Source organism: Micropterus salmoides, unplaced genomic scaffold (assembly GCF_014851395.1).
Source record: "Micropterus salmoides isolate LMB-PRFRI ecotype aquatic unplaced genomic scaffold, ASM1485139v1 Ms_hic_scaffold_5, whole genome shotgun sequence".
In the NCBI taxonomy this organism is placed as follows: Eukaryota; Metazoa; Chordata; class Actinopteri; order Centrarchiformes; family Centrarchidae; genus Micropterus; species Micropterus salmoides.
In genome coordinates, this window is record NW_024044237.1 from 23,527,568 (window position 1) to 23,547,335 (window position 19,768).

The window sequence follows — 19,768 nt, forward strand, 5'->3', positions numbered from 1 at the left end:
CAACCCCGTCCACTCTTATTTATTTGCTTTCTAAACACCAGCTTGGTTCCATACGTCCAAGCTGCCATGAAGAGACTTTAAAAAATTACTTTTGTCCTCAGTGAGGACAGTGTTTATTTGTCTGGCTGAACCTGAAGGGGAAAGGAGTATTTTGGGGATACCTATGTGTAGGTGACAGCTGAGCTGAGTCATACAAGCTGACCTTGATCACCATTACCTCAGGCCTTTATCAGATTCCTCTACCACAGACTCAAGATATGCAGACTGACAAAACGAGCTCAGATGTCATAATTTATCCTCCTGGCCCCGCTGCTCTTAATGTAAAGAAATTCCTGCACCATGTGAAGTTAATGGGATGTTATGTCCACAGCATATGTTGTGTGAAATGGTGTCTTTCAGCACGAGCAAACATTCAATCTTACAGCAAACGTTACCCGGAGGGACCACTCATTTATTCCCAGCAGTGACTTCTTTGTTTGTTGATGTTGGTCAGGTTTTGCTGCTTTCTCAAACCCCCTCCCCAACCAGAGAGGGGAAAAAAAGGGATGAAAAGGCCAAGCGACTGACTGACCACTGATCCATGACTCAGCTTTGAAACACTCTGCCTTGAAATCAAATTGTCCGGCTTCAAGGGGTAGAGGTGCCACAGTCCTGCCCCCGGGCCACTCGATGTCACCGACCAGCTTTGAAGTCTTAATGCGCGTTTTTCCTCAGTTGTCAAGGACGTGTGATGGGGGCAAAGGAAAACAGAGGAGCACAGAGGTTACCACACTCTTTGAAATAATTAATTGTTAGTAATTGTGTAATAAAAGAAGCTGGAATTACCAATTTTTTTGCTTTTGTAGAAACATCTTTATCTCTTTCTCGATTGGTTTGTTTTACTTCGTAGGATGATCATTATTTATTTTGTGTGTAAACTATTATGTAGGTTTTTTTTTTTTAAAGAGTCCTGTTGTTTGCTTTGTTTTTTCCAGAGAGCATTTTACAGTGTTCCAGAAGTTTCTCAAATATTGTTGAAGATTATTGAACTATTTATTGTCATTAAGAGAATTCATGTTTTCTTTAGATATTCTGTGGTTTCCAGTGCAATATTGATTGATATTGATATTTTTGTATTCTAGGGAAAGCAATGTAAAGTCTTTCCATCCCCAGAGGATGAATCCTGATGACTTCGATGATCACCCAACATTTCCTCTAGTGCCACCATGAGGTTCACATTTACATGTTTGAGTGTAATGTCTGCACAATGATAGCATGGTTTAGACATTCATGTTGCACTTTTCTGATACTTGGGTTTATGACCAGACACCTGCAAAACTAACGACATTCCCATCATCCTCAGCTGTATTTCGTGTTTAGTGCTAATTAGCTAATGTTAGTATGCTAATACACAAACTAAGATGAACATCAGCATTTTAGCATTGTCACTTATAGCATGCTAACTTTTAGCACAAGAGCTGTGCCCACGAACAGCCTCAAAGACCCTTCTTGTGTCTATTTTAGTTTTTTTATTGTATATTTGTGCTGTTTTACGTTAATTCTGTAGTGTGAGAATCAACCCCTTTTTGTGTATGAAATTTATTGATAAGGATGCTCATATTTTGTTTTGTTTGGGGTTTGTTGACATTACATAACCCATAGTAATACACCTAAACAGGCCTTATATTTTTTTCTTCACATGCCTCTTCTCTGGTATTACTAGGTTTTCTTTTCTATTTGATTGCTTGTTCACAAGGATTGGTTGTTGAATTCGTAGGCTAATCTTGTATCTCTGGAACAGCTGTCTGACTACAGGTTTGCAAAGATTACTTATCCTGTACAGAAGCACATCTACAAAAGCAGGATAGATGATGAATTTCCTGAAAGTCTAAATTTGAGTATTCCGGTCAAGTCTATTTCCTGCATTTCCTTGATTTCCATACAGTCAACCACATTTCCCCAAGATGCACAGCAGAGAAGATAAAAGTCTGAAAACAAAGTAAAACAATTTTCTTAGATAGTTTTACCACAAGGCCAAGACAGTCCCAAGAGATCGGGAACATTGGGTGGTTCATTGCCTTCTAATTTGAGAGATATAGAGTCTTCTAGCTCCTCACATCTAAGGTCTTGATTAAGTTCTGCATTTCTGAGAAAACAGACACAGCAGCTTCCTCCTGAGCTGGCCATGTTTCATGTCAGGACAATTAAACAAGCCACCCAGCCCCAACCCTTTTCTCCAGACGCTGAACTCAATTATTACAGAGGCTAACTCCTCATCACCGCAAGTTCACAGAGTGTGGCTAATCTTATCTGATCCGTTATTAGTAGCATTTTTCATCTTTATGGCAGAGCTAACAAGCCTTTGAGATTGTTAATAGCTGGGAATGTTCAAATCTCACGTTAAGCATGAAGATGAATGAAAGAAGGTTCGCTGAACATAAATCACTCCCTGCATAGTTTTACAGCGCAGGGAAAGTCTTAAGAATTCACAAGCAGTTCTCATGAAACAAACGAAATCACACAGTATGAGGTGATCTCTCAAGCAACTACTTTTATCTAATTTAAATCTAAAGCACATTCTGACACTTGTGCAGAAGCAGGAACCAAAGATGATTTATTACAGACAGCTTGAAAGTCATGTAGAAAATAAGGAAAGGATTACAGAGGAATATTTTTGAAACGACAGAATATTAGACCATTGCTTTTCAAAGGAGAAATAATGAATGGAACAGGATTTTCTTGTAGAAAGATCCAGGTGCTCGCTTTGTAAGAGCTGCAGAAAAACAACTTCATGAACCATTTGAAAAGCAAACAGTGCATTGCACACTACTGTCAGTTATTTGTAAAAATAACAAAAACCCAACAACATCATAATTGCATGTCTGTAAAAGCAAACGAAAGGTGGGATGCTTTTAGTTACCAAAGGGAGAGCTGTCAATACATTTACTGACAGTGAAGAGGTCAAGGGTTAAGAGCTGGTAATCAGACTCAGTTTGAGTGATGGACGAGGTGGGATGACTCCACAGAGCCGTGCAGTTGTGTGTGTGTGTGTGTGTGTGTGTGTGTGTGTGTGTGTGTGTGTGTGTGTGTGTGTGTGTGTGTGTGTGTGTGTGTCTCTCTCTATCTGTGTGTTTGTGTGGGACTTGTTTAACAAAGAGGGGACAAAACATTTATGAAACATATCAGTGAGCTGGTACAGATAAAACCCACTTAAGGAAATATCCCTGCCAGACACTGAACGGATACACACTCATCGCACAACCTGACATCCTCCCACCAAATTTAGACAGCTCCATCTTTCTTAGAGTCCCGGGGTCATTTGCCAGTGACCTGTTATCAATGGCCCGGCTTAGGCCTCCAGATGCCATTAATCGGCCATGATAAGTTTACATCTGCTTACATTGCTGTGTTGGTTCCTAAAGCTTCATCCTAGTGCTTATTTGGGTGTGGTTTTTGACGTTTCTCTTTTGTGTATTTTCAAATCAACTGGTGGGGGAGCATACAGCCACAATCCAGCCAGCCAGTCTCACAGATCACAGGTTGCACAGCCTCTCCTCTTCTTCCTTAACCAGACACCTTAAGCAGAGGAACAGGTAAACACACAAGGTACAGGTAACCATGGTGAAGTACTCAGAGGTAGTGCTCCTAATCACTTGTAGTCTACTAGAAAGTTCAAAGATCATTTTCGGCTTTGGAAACAGCATTTGACAAAACTATCACACCCTAAGGTCCATTTTAATGACCGCAACCAACTGTTTCATTTTCAATTAATCTGCATGTTATGGTCTCAATTGATCATTTAATAAATCATGTTTGGTTAAGTTTGGTCTATATAACTTGGGGAAAATTGTGAAAAATACCCCCAAGAAGTGGTGTCTTCAGTACTGTCAAAAAACCCCAAAGATTTCTGGTTTACTTTCACATAAAACAAAGAAAAGCAGCACATACAACTTAAAATTGAGAAACTGGAACAGGGAATATTTGGCATCTTGCTTGAAATATAATGAATAATTTGTTTATCATCAATTATTTTTTGTCAATCAGCTTATTATTTCAGTTCTAGTCCATTTAGAAGCTGTTCTGGAGCTTTTGATCATAAACATGGACATGTGCCTAGAGGTGAAATTGTAAAGTGGAAGAAGAACAAACTTTGAAACTCATCTCTTAAACCAACACTGACGAGAACTCCTTAAAGTGTTTAGAAGAAAAACACTAAACATAATAATTGGCAATCTGCTGATGAAGAACATGTGATTTGATCGAAAGCTTCAGAACAGCTGCTTAACTGACCTTGGGATGAGATTGTTTGGTCAATGCGATTCATATTTCACTCCAGCAGTTTTCAAAATGTTAGTTCACATTATCATAAACATTTCCATCACAATATATTAGTAAATTGCTGTTTTATATGTATATTTAAACCGGCATTAAGAGATTTATTTGGCCACATGGGGGCAGTAGAAACAAGCTGTAAACACAAAAGTGACTAACATTTACACATCCTGCAGACATGGAGCATCTTTACATCATTTTGAGTTGTGTGTGTGTCCACCTGATGAGTGAGTTTTTAGTCTCTACCAATTCCTGAGGGAAATATCTTTGCCCAGCAGACAGTCTCCAACTGTTGTGTCTGCCGTTTGCTGCTGGGCAGCACAGTGGGTTACTTAAAGCTATTTAACTGAAAACAGCTGCCTGATGCATCTAGCAATGCTGGTGATGAGACTGGTGAGAGTGAACCAAAACTGTGGGCCAGAAAACCAAAACAATGAGCTGAAAGATGCTGTGTAGCTGAGGAGTGTCATTTGATTCATTGTTAATGTAAAAACATTGATTATAGCAGCACAGTCAGTCAGGGCAAAATGTGCACCTAAAAAGGACCATTTTCATTTCTTATTCCTGGTTTTAATCACAGATGACAAAACATCCAATAAATTTAAAAAAGGGGGGAAGGTGAAAAGTTGGCATCGACTGTGTGCCTTTCCTGTGTCTTTTATGTCTTTGGGACAGTCTGTTGGGTAACGAGAAGGAAATAAAACTGGCGAATTTGGAAATGTGTGTAAGTAAGGGGTGGGCTGACATTAACAGGCTGGCATGGAGAAGAGATGGCAGTGCCCCAAGCACACAGCGCTGACAGTGTGAGGTCCTCTTTGCCCATTCTAATGAGGTACTGTGAGGGTCTGAGCTCAGGGCCACAGCAGGGCCCGCTGGGGGTCAGATGCAGTCAGTTTCGAAGATGGAGGGACCAGAAGGAAGTCTGGGGCAACAGGATGACATGGCTGAAGTGCGTCACTCCACGTACCAGGATGGCAGATGGTAAAAAAAAATTCAGTGGAAGGAGGGAAAACGACTTCAAGGTCACATACAGGAAGCTGTATCATATTCAGGAACCGTTTCCTGTGACCCCATACAGCCCATGATGTCAGCCCTTTGTTTGCAGGAAAATCTTGTTATGGACAATGCAGGTGACATATATGAGACGCTTTGAAAATATTAGACTTACACACAGAATCTTCTGTGGAAATACTCCTTGTATTATTCACAGGGATGCTTTTTCAGAAGCTTTTTGTTGATGTTGAGGAAAGACTGTGACAGTGGGCACTTCGTTTGTACGTTTTCACGATTCACTTATACAGTACGTATGTCAAACATAAACAGAGCATCAAGTTAATTTCAAATCTAATGAAATCATCCCTGGATCATTACGTGCTTTGCCCCTAACAGCTCATTCTCCTCGACAGGTTTAAATAATGTGTGGCACTTTGTTAAGCACCACGGGGGACGTCTGTTTTCATTTGACCCCCTACCGCAGAGATGGGAATCTACAATACATGTCAGGGAAGGCTCAGAGGCTGTACATTTTAATTGCAATCCCAAACTAAAGCATTTGACTTTATGACTTGGACGCTTTTATCAGGAGAAGGCAACTAATCAGTGAAACCACCTAGAGCAGTGTTTTTGTTGGAATGAAAACCTCCATGTTCTCCAGAAGACATAGCTGTCCATCCTGGCCCCAGAGTGCTGGTTCAAATCATCCTACTGACTGACACTCTTGCTAACAGTGGTAACAGGACCACTCTCTGGTATAACTGTACAGTGCTGTACATGACAAAGTGTGTTTTAAAAACGCAGGCAGCTCATTTAAGAATAACAACCTGCAGCTTTATTTAAGAGGGGAATGAGAGGTGTGAAGGTACGATGACCACTGTGAGTGCTGTATATATCTATCTATCTATCTATCTATCTAGATCCATCAACACTGGACAACAATTTAACATGTCTACCTGTATACATACTCTCAAATAGTCAACTATTTCTATAAATAGTAAACAAGTTCAAAAGTAAGTGTACAACGAGTGCTGGAATAAATATTGAATGGATGATGTAGTAAGTTATTTTATATACATACAGTAGGTGCATGTATACACGGCTTTCTATCTACATTAAATGCAGCCTGCTTAGATTTAGATTTGGGTGGGGATGTCGCAGTGAATAAGATACATGCCTTTGGTGTGGGAGACCCGGGTTGGATTCCCACTGTAGGGAACTGTAAGTTGCTTTAGATAAAAGCATCAGCTAAATGAGTAATTATTATTATTATAATTGGCAATTAGTCCCGGGTTATGTACTAATTAAGTCTAATAGTAAAGTAATTTTTTTTCTTTTACATTTTAACAGTTTTGCGTGTGATCATGAACTCCAGGATTACTAGCAAGCGCATTAGTTGCAGCTAATGGGGGAAATAAAGGAAAATATTTGGAAGTCTATTTCTTGTTTGCAAGCTTAACAGTTCATTTGTTTTGTCTTGTGAAGCCCACAACATTTGATTATACAGAGGAGTTTTACACAAACCCACAATAAAACCCACTATTCAACTCAGATTTATGACACCAGACTGTCTGACCTGTAGGCAGCAATTTCCATGTCTCTGGCCATCTTCTCACTGAGCAGCTCCTTGTAGTCTTCACACTGATCCTTCATCTGCACTTGGAAGTTGACCTCCTGGTGCCGCATTTCATCTATAGTACACTAAATATCACACACACACACACACACACACACACACACACACAAGCGCACAGACAGGGTGGTGGGATTAGACTGAGATTAAATGACAGAATTAATCCAAACCACTGGTCCTTTACAGCCTATGATTACATTAATCAGTCCACTCTCAGACCTCCAGCTCAGCAATCTCGTCCATGTAGGCAGCCTTCTTCCTCTCAGCCTCGTCCTCCAGCTCCTCGTTACACTTCTCGAGCTCAGCAAGCTCCTTTTGTAGCTCTGAAATCTACAGAAATACAGAGAACACACAGTAATGGTTCTTTATTCAAAATATACTCACAAACTAAAATTTATGGTTAGTAATAATGTGGTGATGCCACACTATAACTCGACGTTCCCTTCACTGTCATTGTCAGTTCAAGAGCAGCAGCCCTGGAGTTGGCAGGCATTCAGGGACATTAACCTAGGTGTTTAACGACTACCTTTTCTTTAAACCAGATTTCTGAATTAACAGTTAATTGTAACCCCAACATCTGACATCCAACATTCAACTCCTGATGTTAGCTAACGTGTTAGTAAAAAGTTGCTTATTGTACATATTCAGCTGACAAGGAGCAAAATTAGCATTTATTTGAGTCGTGTGTCTGTGCACCCGATAACCACAAATCTCATATTTACTCTTTCACCTCTGTTTTGGTCTCGCCAACTACTGACAAATAAATCTGGGTTTTTAGCAGCCAGATGTTTGACGTTCTTCACCAGCTAGTCGCTGACTATGTCAGCCTGCTGTTGGGCTGGTAGTGGGTTGATAGAGCTTTTCAGCCAAGCTAGCAGCTTTGCAATGTCAGCCACCACTTTGGTTCAGACTGAAATATCTCAACAACTGTTGAATGGACTATTCCCAGATGGTGAATCCTAATGACTTTGATAATTCCCTGACATTTTTTTTTTAGCACCACGGGGTTGACATTTGTGGTTTTAAGATGAAATATCTCAACAACTCTTAGATGGATTGACATTCAAATTTACCTCAGGATAAACTGAAATAACTTTTGTGATCCTCTGTTTTTTAATGTATCCCCAACATTAGGTCAAAGCACACTAACGCGCTAAACCAAGAAGTAAACATTATACCCACGTATTATCAGAATGCTAGATATGTCATTTGATACATTTTGCTCAAAGCTCCACTGTGCCACTGTACAGCCTCACAGAGATGCTAGCTTTGCTACCTCCCTAGCATTGCTGGAAACAGGATGATGAGGGCAGAATCCTTGCACCGTAATACCAAAACAATGAGCCAAAAGACGAAGTGAATAATTAAATTTGTGTTAAAAATGAAGAGAAATTTAACTCTAACTAAAACTTAAGGATGCCAATCAACTCGACCTACACAGATGAAACATGCTGCCTTTACTTCTACCACAAACTTATGCAGGAGCATCCCTCTCCCTGTGTCTAAGGCTGTGGTGTCCTGCCGTGAATAATTACAGCAATCAGAGAAGTTCAACAATTAGCTGTCACAGCCAGATGGGGATCCAGTCGGTCGCACTAGTCTTTCAGCGAGATCATATGAGCAGAGGAAGACCCTGGTTACAACTCACAGGCTAACGATGACTCCCCAACCTGGTCGGGTCACTTACACACACCCTCCTCCGTTCGCCCTACCATGATAAGTGAAGTCTGGCCACCTGTGTATGTGAGTAATGGCGTACAACCCTCATCAGTGCCTACTCTATTATATACATTTCTGAGTCAGGGCTGATTTCACTGCAATCTGTTTGTTTGGCCATGTTGTGTCTCAGTGAGAAACCAGACCCGAGGCATCCATCACAGGGGAGAGAGGAAACAGAGCAGATCAGGCCGTGCTGTCCATCCGTCAGGCTGAATTGAGCAGAGCTGGGGATTGTGTGCTGCATATTCAAGAAAAGTAGATGATGCTGGGAGAGTTCGGCTGCGGTTACAGAGGCTCCCTGTTTATTTAAAGAGCTGGAGGTAGAGCCACAGCCACAGTAATGAGAACTAAACCACCATGTTTGTTGGTGTCAGCTGCGGACTGACCACTGATGGATGTAAAAGGGACTAATGTGAACTTAGAGGAGCAGGTTCTGTTTTCTGGACCCACCTGATGATATTACATGAGTTTCCCAGTTCACTTCTTTATTGATGCCTCACTTGTCTGTCCATTTCATTCAGTTTCACGCTAACTTTCCTGCTAGCTAAGATGAGAAACATCCGGTGAAAGTTTATTTGGAGAGGAAGTCTCCAGTGTGTGTGTGTGTGTGTGTGTGTGTGTGTGTGTGTGTAGTTTTAAGACATTTATGACACTGCAGGCGCTCTAAAAGACTGTACTTAATAACTGAGGACACGGGAGGGCAATAAATCCTGTCTGAGCTGAAGCCAAGCCCTTCACATCTCCCCGCTGAAAGTGTCCACAGAGTAAACACTATGGTCAGCAGGATCTCCAACACTGTTGCTCTGCTGTCACTCAGCTGCTCTCCACTCCCTTTGCCTGCTGTGGGAAACCATTCATTTTCACCATTATGTCTGATTTAGGAGCTGATGGCCGATGCAGAGCCAATTGTGGGTTGTAAGACTTCTCTTCGGTGGGAAATTATTATGGGAACATGTGACACACTTTGAGACTTAACGGGTCGGTTCACCCCAAAATACATATTTTCTTACTTACCAGTAATGGTAAGCAAACAGTTTTGGACAATTTCCAAAGATGTAGAGACAGAAGAATTCTGTTTTTGGGAAATATTTCAGCCACAACAGGTCTTTGAAGAAACAATGTCCCCATAACTCTGGATAATCCTTATAACATGCAGTGAAAAATTTTCAAAGGGACTATTTCTTAAAGCAATAGTTGGACATTTTGGAATTTACGCTTATTTTCTTTCCTGCCAAGAGCTACATGAGAAGATCAATACCACTCTTGTGTCTGTAGAGTAAATTTGAAGCAACCGCCAGCAACCGGCTAACTTAAGCTTAGCATAAAGACTGCAAATAATGGGTAACAGCTAGCTTGGTACTGTGACAAGTAAACTTCAAAAAGTGACTGAACCGGCCATGAAATAATTAGGCATATGAACCCTCATAAAACCACAACTTGTCATTTTTACACTTCAGTTACTGTATGTACAGATTAAACAAATGACATATAACATATTATTTAGTGAGTTAATGTGCTACTAGGCTGCTGATTTGGATAAACCAGGATAGCCGTTTCTCTCCCTGTTTCCAGTCTTTGTGCTAAGCTAACTGGTTGTAGTTTTATATTTAGTGTCCAGACATGGGAGTGATATCAGTCTTCTCATCAAACTCTCCCTTAACTGAAAGGGCTGAAACATGTTTTCAAGGCTGCACTTATGCAAATGTGCGCAAGGATCATTTGGAGACATTTGCACGGCTGTTTCTTTTACACTTACTTATACATACGACTTGTATGACTTTTGAACCTGCCTCCCAACAGGAATAGGATCAAACAATCAACATGCTTAAGAAAAAAAAAAGAGGCCTGCTCACCAGCATCTTCATCTCACTGATGTCCTTTATCTTTGGCAAGTCTTTCACTGTTGACCCTACAGCTCCTCCCACTTCCAGTTGTCTTCCATCATGACTGTGAACCACAGCAGAAGAGGCTGCACCACACTCGTACTGCAAAGACAGAAGATGACGAATAAGTGCACTTGTGAAAGTTTGTCGATATAAAAAAAAAAAACCTCTGACCTTTCAGTTTGAGTCTGCAAATGCACAAGACTTAGCCTGACATGGCTAGACCAATTAAACATGAGCTTGTCTGGTTCCCAGGCTACACAAGTCCATGGAGGATAGTGCTTTCATTTGGGCAGTTAAGTGCACTTTGACAGGGGAGCAAAGAGCAATCAGAGCCTCTCATACAGGCTGATGGTTAAACCTCTCCTTGTGTACAGCACAGTCGTGATTAGATGGAACAAATGTACCCGAAACGAGCAACACGAGGGTGCACAGGTGTGTGGGAGCCAGCCAGCAATCAACATTACTGTTCAAACCCAATAGCAATCATTTCAGCATTGAGACAATTGCGTCTCGAAATAGAGGCCAGACACAGACAGGACGGTGTCCAGCTGGCGAGAGAAGAGACCAAGTGGGAAGGGGAGAGAGAGTAAATAAATGGGATTTGGGGGAACAAGCAAGTACCACTACGCATCTAGACAGACACACAAATATATAAATTCGCCGGATACCCTTCAGCCTTGACTCCAAATGAAGGAAAGACGCACGCGCACGCACACACACACACACACACGGGCGTCCACTCCAGTGCTGCTGAGGAGCCTGGGAAGGCGGCCAGCAGTCTGATTACAGCCCTGACCTCTGAACCGGGCAGACATCCTTGCCCCAGAGGGGGTCAGACCCACCGGAGCTATAGTCTGACCCCAATGCAGCACCTCTTCGCTTGCACCACACACACACACACACACACACACACACACACACACACACACACACACAGGTAGACAAAGGCATTCTGTCCCGGTCCAGAACTGCACCTCTGATTCTCAAGTTCTTCCATGGTGTTGTGTTAAGAGGCAAAGAAAACAAGTGGGAGTATCGCTGTGTGATTTGTGAAAGTTGAGATTTACATCTGGACCTGACTGGGACGTTTCAGAGGGAGAGAGAAGGTGAAAACAGGAGGGGTCAAGTGGTCAGTAGGAGGATGAGGATGGCAGCTGGTTTCCTCAAAGTGTGTAGCGCCAGGGGAAAAAGTACTCTGATCCTTTTACTTCAATAAAAGTAGCAATACATCAATTTAAAAATACTTCAAGTGAAAGTCTTTCATTCAAAATCCAACTTAAGTAAATTTACAGAAGAAATAGGAACAAATGCACTTAAAGTATAAACATCCACTGAAGCTTCAGCTCCACATCACATGGTGTTAACATTAATTGCATAATCTTTTTGTTTTCTCTTCCTCTGCAATGGTTTAATAGCACATGACTGTAGAATTAGGAGCTACAATTGTTTATCTCAATGCGCTCAACTCCTCGTATTTCACATAACTGACATGACTAACATGACTGAAATGCACATTCCTTTACATTTTCTTTTGCTGATGTTCAGGAAATTCTGGAAAAAATCCTCTACATTTTGATGGAAACCTGACTATAGACATCTTAAATGTGACATGCTTTGAGTAAAACGTACATCTAAAAGGTTGAGCAACACTAGTTCAATCTTGTAACAATGTATTTTATTATAAGCTTATCATTATTTAAAATCCTAAGTAACTAGTATCTGTAGGTTGAGATAATTTCTCTCTGAAATGCAGTGGATTGGAAGTGTTAAGTAACATAAAATGGATATACTCAAGTACAGTACACAAACTTTAAAATTTAAGTACAGTAGTTGAGTAAATGTGTAGCTCAATGAGAATCCAGAAATAGGATTGTGATTCCAGGGATGTACTCAGGCGTGCTACTGTAAAGCATTTGGCACAGAAAGGCTTACACTTCATGACATGTTTATGTATTTTATGCTACAGTGTGTTGTACCTGGAGGCTCTCAGCCAGCTGGCAGTAGTACTCCTTTATGTCCAAGGCTGGAGTCATATCAGGGCTGCCAAATTTAATAGCTGCCACTGCTCCTGTAGTCCGTTCAGCTGGCTCCAGCAGAGTCTCCACTGCCTGCCCATACACACCACACATGCAAACACACAGAGATGAAGTATATTAGATGCCCGACTGTGAAATGCGATGCATTGTAATTGTTCAAAGTACAAAACACTATTTAATTAAAGTAGTTAAAATTAGCTCCACCTCAACCAGCTACATCATTAAAATGCTGCTTATAACAAATCAATAATAGATCATAATTTAACACTAAAAGGGGCCATTATTCAGAATAAGTACTTTTACTTTGTACTACTTTAGAGTATTTTTACAGTGTGGTACAGCATTGCTACTTTTATTTTGGTAAAGCGTAAAGTGTGTCTACATTAAAATGTAAAAAGGAGGAGCACTCTGCAGGTAATTCGCCTCCAGGTAAAAAACCTCCTGAATGATGAACTACTGAAGGAATTGTAACCGGGAGAAGCTGACTGCAATGGTGGTGAAGACAACAACTCCAATGATACCATGCTCTTTCACGACATCAGCAAACTACATTTTTTGTTATTGTTTTGATGTGAGAGACCAATAGTGGCAGAAAATTACATTGTGTGCGTTTAAAATTTTAAAAGTAAAAGTTCTTGTTATGCAGACAAATGGCCCCCGTGAGTGTTATACTATTATATATTCCCTTAATAAATCATTACCATAATGCATTAATGTGTAAGTAACATTTTACTGTTTTAATTGTTGTAGTTTTATCTATAACAATGCATCATATATTATTAGTTTCTATTGTTTTCTATGTAAAATCTTAGTGTGTAACTTAAACCGTAACTAAAGCTGTCAAATAAATGCAGTGAAGTAAAAAGCGCATTATTTGCCTTTGAACTGCAGCAGAAGTATAAATGGCATAAAATGAAACACACAAGTACCTCAAATATCTACTAAACTGCAGTGCTTAAGTAAATGTACTTACAAACACACACAGTACATTTTGATGTATTCAAACATGCATCAAAGACCTCAACATGTATGTCTTCAGCTTCCAATATGTAGCCCGTTTAGAAAAAAAACAAAAAAAAAACACATCCGTTAAAGCGAAAATGAGCTGTTACAGAGCTTCAGAACATTTTTCTCCTTTTTCCCTCCACCTAAATAACGACATGGCTACCGATTCATCAGGGGAATATGGGAGTGCTGATAACAACAACAGTTAATAAAACAAAGGGAACTCCTGTTTTCATTTGGTATTCAGCCGCATTTCCCGGACTGTGGGTTATCGAGCGTGTCCCAGAGGGAGTGTGTTAAACGCTGGGTAGCCCAGCTTTGCAGAGAAAAACACAGTGTGATGGAGTTGGTCCTGCTTCAGCTGCCTCATTCTCTCCCTTTCTCTGCCTACAGCCTTGAGATCTGATTCTGGGGCACGTCTGTCATCTCCTGGCGAGGTGGAGAATATTATAGGAGGTGGATAGAACAGGGTGTGTATGGATGAGATATAAGTAATGATGTGCATTGGAAACGTGACTATTTTAAAGCAATAGTTTGACATGTTGAGAAAATATGCTTATTCACTTTCATACAAATGTTAATTTTCTTTTAAATATGAAGATGTTCAGAGAGAAAGTTTTCACCTTGCAGATTTAACCACTGGGCGGTTTTGTCAATATAGCCAGTATACAAATTGTACACAGGTTAGCTGTAAGCTTGCTAGCAACAGACACACCGACCACATCTATGGTCCTCCATTTCCCAGGTCCTTATGTAATCTTCCTCCATTCTATAAGCCTTTTTCTCTCATCTCTGTAATTTTATGAAATAAATTCATAAGGCCCTGGGATTTGTGCAAAGTTTTTGCTCAAGTTCAAGTACCATGTGTGGTTTGCGTCTTAACATCAGCTAAGCTGCTGGCTGGAGCATTATGTTTAATATTCAGGCATGAGAGTAGTGTTGAGCTTCTCATGAAACAGAATGGAAGCAAATATAAGTGTATTTCCCAAAACTATTCCTTTAAAAGACTGGAATGAGGACTCAAATGAGCACAACTGAACAAAGGCCTAATTTTCACATGTTGCTCATTTAACTGGATTCCATATTTTATGTTTTAGTTATCTCCCCATATGTTTCACTTTTTGGCTCTTCGGCAAGGTGACTGGGGTCATCACAGCTGTGTTTGTCACCACAGGTCTGGGCATTTCTCCAAACACTACTGTCTGACCTAAGTGTTACATTTCAAGTCATTTTCATGGTTATAAACTTTTCCTGTTTCATCACACTGCAGATATATTTTCTCCCCCTCCCCTCCCCTCACCTCCTTGTGCTGAGCCTCCATGTTGGCCAGCTGCTCCTCATAGATAGCCACTTGCTCCCTCAGCGCCAAGCACTCTGCTGTCACGGCATCCACTTCCTGCAAAAAAAAATCAAGTTAACAGCGAACAAGGCTGAAAGTACAGAAGTTTTACTTAGTTTCTGGAAGTCTCCGAGAGGAACACTGCAGTCTGGGAACTAAATCACACCACAGGTTGAAAAGCAGAAAAGGTCTTTGTTTCCACTCTGAACATGCATTTTAAGAACCATCAGCACCAGCACATCCACCTGTTTCACTGAACAGCAAGTACACCGCAATGCAGAGAAAGGGGGAGGAGGAGTAGAAGGAGGCTAACTAGACACAAAAGCCCTATCCACCAATTCATTCACCCGCAGGGGTTCTCACCTCATCTACTCTTTTTAAAGAACCAGATTAACTGATGCTGGATGCAATTACTGTACATTTGGAGACATGCAGAAAGGGTTTGGTGGTGAAGTTGGGGAGCCTTGCTGAGAGGGTGGCAGGATCCTTGATGGACAGCAGTAAGCATAATGAGTCTGGTCCTGATGCTTTTACGGCTGCCTGTGTTCAAATATTGTCCAAACATCAGGAAAGAAACATGTTGTAAGTCACATTCTGAGCAACTTTTTCTAGCCACTAAGGGGTATCAGGACAATCTGTAAATACAACAACAGATATATTTTACTGTTTTAAAGTTTCTTTTGCAAACACATTGGAACAGTTGGCTATGTTTAGCATGCAGGAGAGCAACATTAGCATTAATTTGGAGTTGTGTTTCTATCCAATATGATTTTCTCTTTTTTATCTCTGTTTCCACTAACTCCCAAGAGAAATATCTGTGTCTTTAGCATCTAAATGCTCCACAATGTTCACCAGCTAGTCGCTAACCATGTCTGTCTGTTTGTTGCTGTGTACATAGTGTACAGTGGGTTTATCAGAATGACACAGAGAGAGCGGTGAGACTGAACAAAACATTAAAGCTGCAGGCTGTAATGACCTTAAAGCCACTAAAACACTCCTTATATTATATCCTTGATAATTCTCTCTGGGTTTGTTACTGAGTGACATCGTTCACATTGCATTGGGTTGTTTGAGTAACTTTTATATTAAAAGTATTGAACAAAGCAGCTTTAAACCTGCAATAACTATTTTTTGATATGGCAAAACGGTTAGTAAACAGTTGCTTTTTTACAGATCAAGCAATTATGGAGCAACATTATCGTTCATTTGGAGTCTCAGGATGTCTCAGTTCACCTGACAAATGTCAGGTATGTTTAGTATTTGATTTTCTTAGTATTTGATCTTCTTTTAGTTTTGTTTTTGGTCATAGAGCTTAGGGGAAACTGCAGATTTGGGTGATAATTCTCTGTTAGTTTGTTGCTATGAGCAAACAAACACCTTAACAGCAGAGTCATTTGATCCATTTTTAAAAACATTATCTTTAAAGGAGTTGACAGTCAAAAAAACTGAGTAACAATCCACCAACTTTCATCACATTCTGATTCAAATGTTGCTAAATCCTGATTGGTGTTTGTATGTTCGTGAAATCACCCTTTTCCAACAAAGCCCAGACAGAAATGTAAAATAACCAACCAAACCTGTTCCAACGTTCGCAGAAGATGGCGAATTTGTGTAGGACCACATCGCTCAGAGTGAAAAGCTGATTGATAAACATGGGCATCCAAGTTTCCTCAACATGCCAAATCTTTTTATCATTTCCACCCTGATTAATAATAAACTGGTAGGCGTTTTAATCAACATGCCTGACTATATAAAAACTTTTAACGTAACCTTTTCTGCCTAAGAGAGCGTGAAGAACATATTCTTTTCTGTCTTACTGTTCCCAGCACCTACTACATATGAAACATCCACTTCCTTGTATTTGTATTTTAATGCTGGTGAATATTGTTGAACTCTTTGCCACATCTAGGTCTGGTGATGCAAGACATTAATGAATCAAAGAGATACCAGCAGTCCTTTTAAAATGCACAAGAATAGGCAGGAGAGACGCAACACAAAAGCCAGCAGTATACTTTAAAATAAACCAAACGTGCTTTGTTTCATCACTGTCAGTGTACCATTATGTTGCGAGAACTGTGGCTAGTTGTGGGTTGAGCTGTGTAGTATTAGCTCCTCTCCTCCGCATCTCTGCTCTTCCTTTTTCTACCTCCCTGCCGATTTCCCACAAAATCTTGTCACCCTGCAGCTGCTTCCAATTCAGAACCAGAGAACTGAGCCAGCAGGAATATTACGGCACCGTATCACAGCCTGCATTACATCTGTAAGGGAGAAATTAAAGCCTCCCTCGCATCTGGCGGGGCTTGGGTGGGCGGGGGGAGAGATGGGGCTCTGCGTGTCTGAGGGGGGGGGGTATGGAAAACTTTGTGGCTCAGGTTGCAGCAGGCCACCAGCCGAGACTGCGTGACTGCTGGTGATCAACTCACTCTGGGCAGGGATACAGAGGAGCAGCAGCTGTGGCGAGTTTCAGCTGATTGACCAGGAGGCAGAGGGGAGGAGGAGCAGAGAGATGCTAGACAACACTGCCATCTAGTGCCAAAGGTATATTATCACAACAAAGATACGATGTATGGTACAGCACAAGAAAATATAAAAGTTTTATAAGTAATCAAAAATGCCTCCATTTAACATGAATTACTTGATTTTCTACTATTAGTATTAATAGTTTTACAGTTGTCATCATTTATCTAAGCGATGACCTCGTCCGGGTAATCTTCAAATCATCATATTCATCAAATTTGTAATAGAATAGAATGTGGAGTCTGAAAGATGTGGGAATTTACCCAGTGGGATATATAATTCAAAGCCAACCAGGCCCATAAAGTGCCACCTATGATTTACACCTACAGGGTTAATGTTTATTGTATTGTGGAAAAATTACCAGTATTTGCTTCTCACTTTACAATAAGCCATCAAATCTACAGTCATAAATGTTAGTCAGTATCTGGTCTGAGAATACTGGTATATACTCCAACTGACTGGATACTTCACCTAAAAATGGGCTCAAAAGTTATTTTTATTTTATGCAGTGTAATGGTTTATTTCTTAAATTGTCAAATTATGTCATTTAGAACCCCTTTATGGATATCACTTTAATATAAGTGGTAATAATAAAGTTGGCAAGTCTAACCACATGTAACTGCAGTATACATGGTTTGCTTAAATTATTTAAGTTTACTTATTAATATTGTATAATCAAGCTGTATGATACAATTTTTACATTTTTGGTAGTGGGACTCTTGACCTCAGTGTTTCTAATTCCCAGCCACAGACCTGGCTTCCACAAAGCAGCAGGTATGGTTGCTGTTGTATTTACAACTATTACCTCAGCTACATCTTGTCGTTCCTGCTGTGAGAGGACCCTCTGCTGTGCAGCCTTCTCGTACTCTTTCATCAGAAGTTCAAGCTCTTTCTGCAGCTCCTCGGTGTCACACAGAATCGCATCCTGCGGGGAGACGCAGTGAAGACACTGATGGGCCTTGACAAGGTTAGAGATCAGGCCTGTCTGTCACTATGCAAACCGAGGTTAAACTGATGGTATGGCTTGACAAGTCCAATGGACCGTCTATGAGAAAATCTAATTTAGGAATGTCACACACAGAGAAACATGCAGCAGACACACCCAGCAGCAGCACCCTACCCTCTCCCTGCGCAGTCTTTCCACCACTGCATCCAGACTGTATTCAGGCTCAGCCACAGTGGAGGTGATGCTGGAGGTGACTTGTCGACTGTTCAGCTTCTCTTCTAGTTTAACAATCTGACATTCAAGAGACTCATTCTCCTCCTCAAAACAATGGGCCTTGTAAAGGAGAACAGAGACAGATTAACTAGTGATAAAGTCAGAACAGGTAGGTGCTATATATATATATATATATATATAGTCACTGCTTCATTTACCAAGAACACAATAATGCCACAGCAGAGGATAAGTAAACGTAAAGTGCTGAGGCATCATTGGGAGAAGTAATAGTGTTTGTCCTCACCAGTTCAATAAGCCTGACCAGGCGGTCATTAAGGGTAGCAATGATGGTGCGGTCCTGGACAAACCGGTTCAGACCTTCCTTGTTCAGCGCCTTGGCAGCCACAAAATCTAACTTGTCACAGTCACACTTCTCAACAGCCGCACCCCTGAGAGAAGGAAAGGAAGTACTAAAAACTGGACTGAATTTTGAAGGATCCTAGGGGAGATCATTTGAACCACCTTCAGGGATAGTTAATGACTTTAACCAAGTATGCATACAGTATACAGTAATACATTTATTTGCTATATTTGGAGAAGCAGAAACACAAAAGATTGCAGAACAAGCTCATTTTTAAATGTTTCAGTGCATTTTAGCCCTTTCTAATCACAGTAAATTCCCTACACCCTAAGATTCACTACACCCACATTCATGAACTTTGTTTCATGTCAAAAACATTTTAAATTTGACATATTTTTAATAACATTTAAGTCCGTCACCTTAATGGCTTAAAATCACCGCCCAAATTCTGAAGCCGCCCTCCGTCCCAGAGACCCACACTGACCTGACGGAGGCCCGGTATTGCCCTGCACACTGCATACTCAACCCTCCATTTCGACTCCAATTATCATCCTCAAACAGCTTGCGGTAAGAAGAAACTCTAAGCATGGCCATGACTTTGGATGGGTTCAAAGTGGGCCACAACACAACAGGCAAATGGTGGTAGCAGGTCCAAGGTGGAGGTTTTATATTCACAGGGAATGAGAATGTAGCGCTGAGGTGAAGGATCTCTCACTGGCCACTGAGTGGAGTAAATATAGCGTGAACATCAGCCAGTAACAATTTCACATGTACCTGAAGAGTGAGCACTAAACTCCAGTGTACAAATT

General features: G+C 40.8%; 1 protein-coding gene across 1 annotated transcript; it reads right to left on the minus strand.

Annotated features, from left to right (window-relative positions):
* Nucleotides 1–2,570: 2,570 nt before the first annotated feature.
* Nucleotides 2,571–19,691, minus strand: vimr2 (vimentin-related 2). The gene is made up of 10 exons (XM_038699116.1): nt 19,474–19,691; nt 18,903–19,068; nt 18,560–18,718; nt 18,245–18,364; nt 14,884–14,979; nt 12,519–12,650; nt 10,510–10,641; nt 7,157–7,267; nt 6,881–7,005; nt 2,571–3,555 (listed from the first exon to the last, which is right to left on the minus strand). The coding sequence occupies exons 1-10, from the start codon at nt 19,551–19,553 to the stop codon at nt 3,513–3,515; spliced, it is 1,164 nt and encodes a 387-aa protein (XP_038555044.1). The 5' UTR covers nt 19,554–19,691; the 3' UTR covers nt 2,571–3,512.
* Between the last annotated feature and the right edge of the window lie 77 nt (nt 19,692–19,768).

Excerpts from the sequence above, each read along its gene's own strand:
- vimr2 (XM_038699116.1), bottom strand. The coding sequence starts at position 19,553 with ATGGCCATGCTTAGAGTTTCTTCTTACCGCAAGCTGTTTGAGGATGAT. Across the intron at positions 18,365-18,559 it reads AAAGACTGCGCAGGGAGAGG|GATGCGATTCTGTGTGACAC; the intron begins GTAGGGTGCTGC and ends GTCTCCCCGCAG. Across the intron at positions 7,006-7,156 it reads ACGAGATTGCTGAGCTGGAG|TGTACTATAGATGAAATGCG; the intron begins GTCTGAGAGTGG and ends TGTGATATTTAG.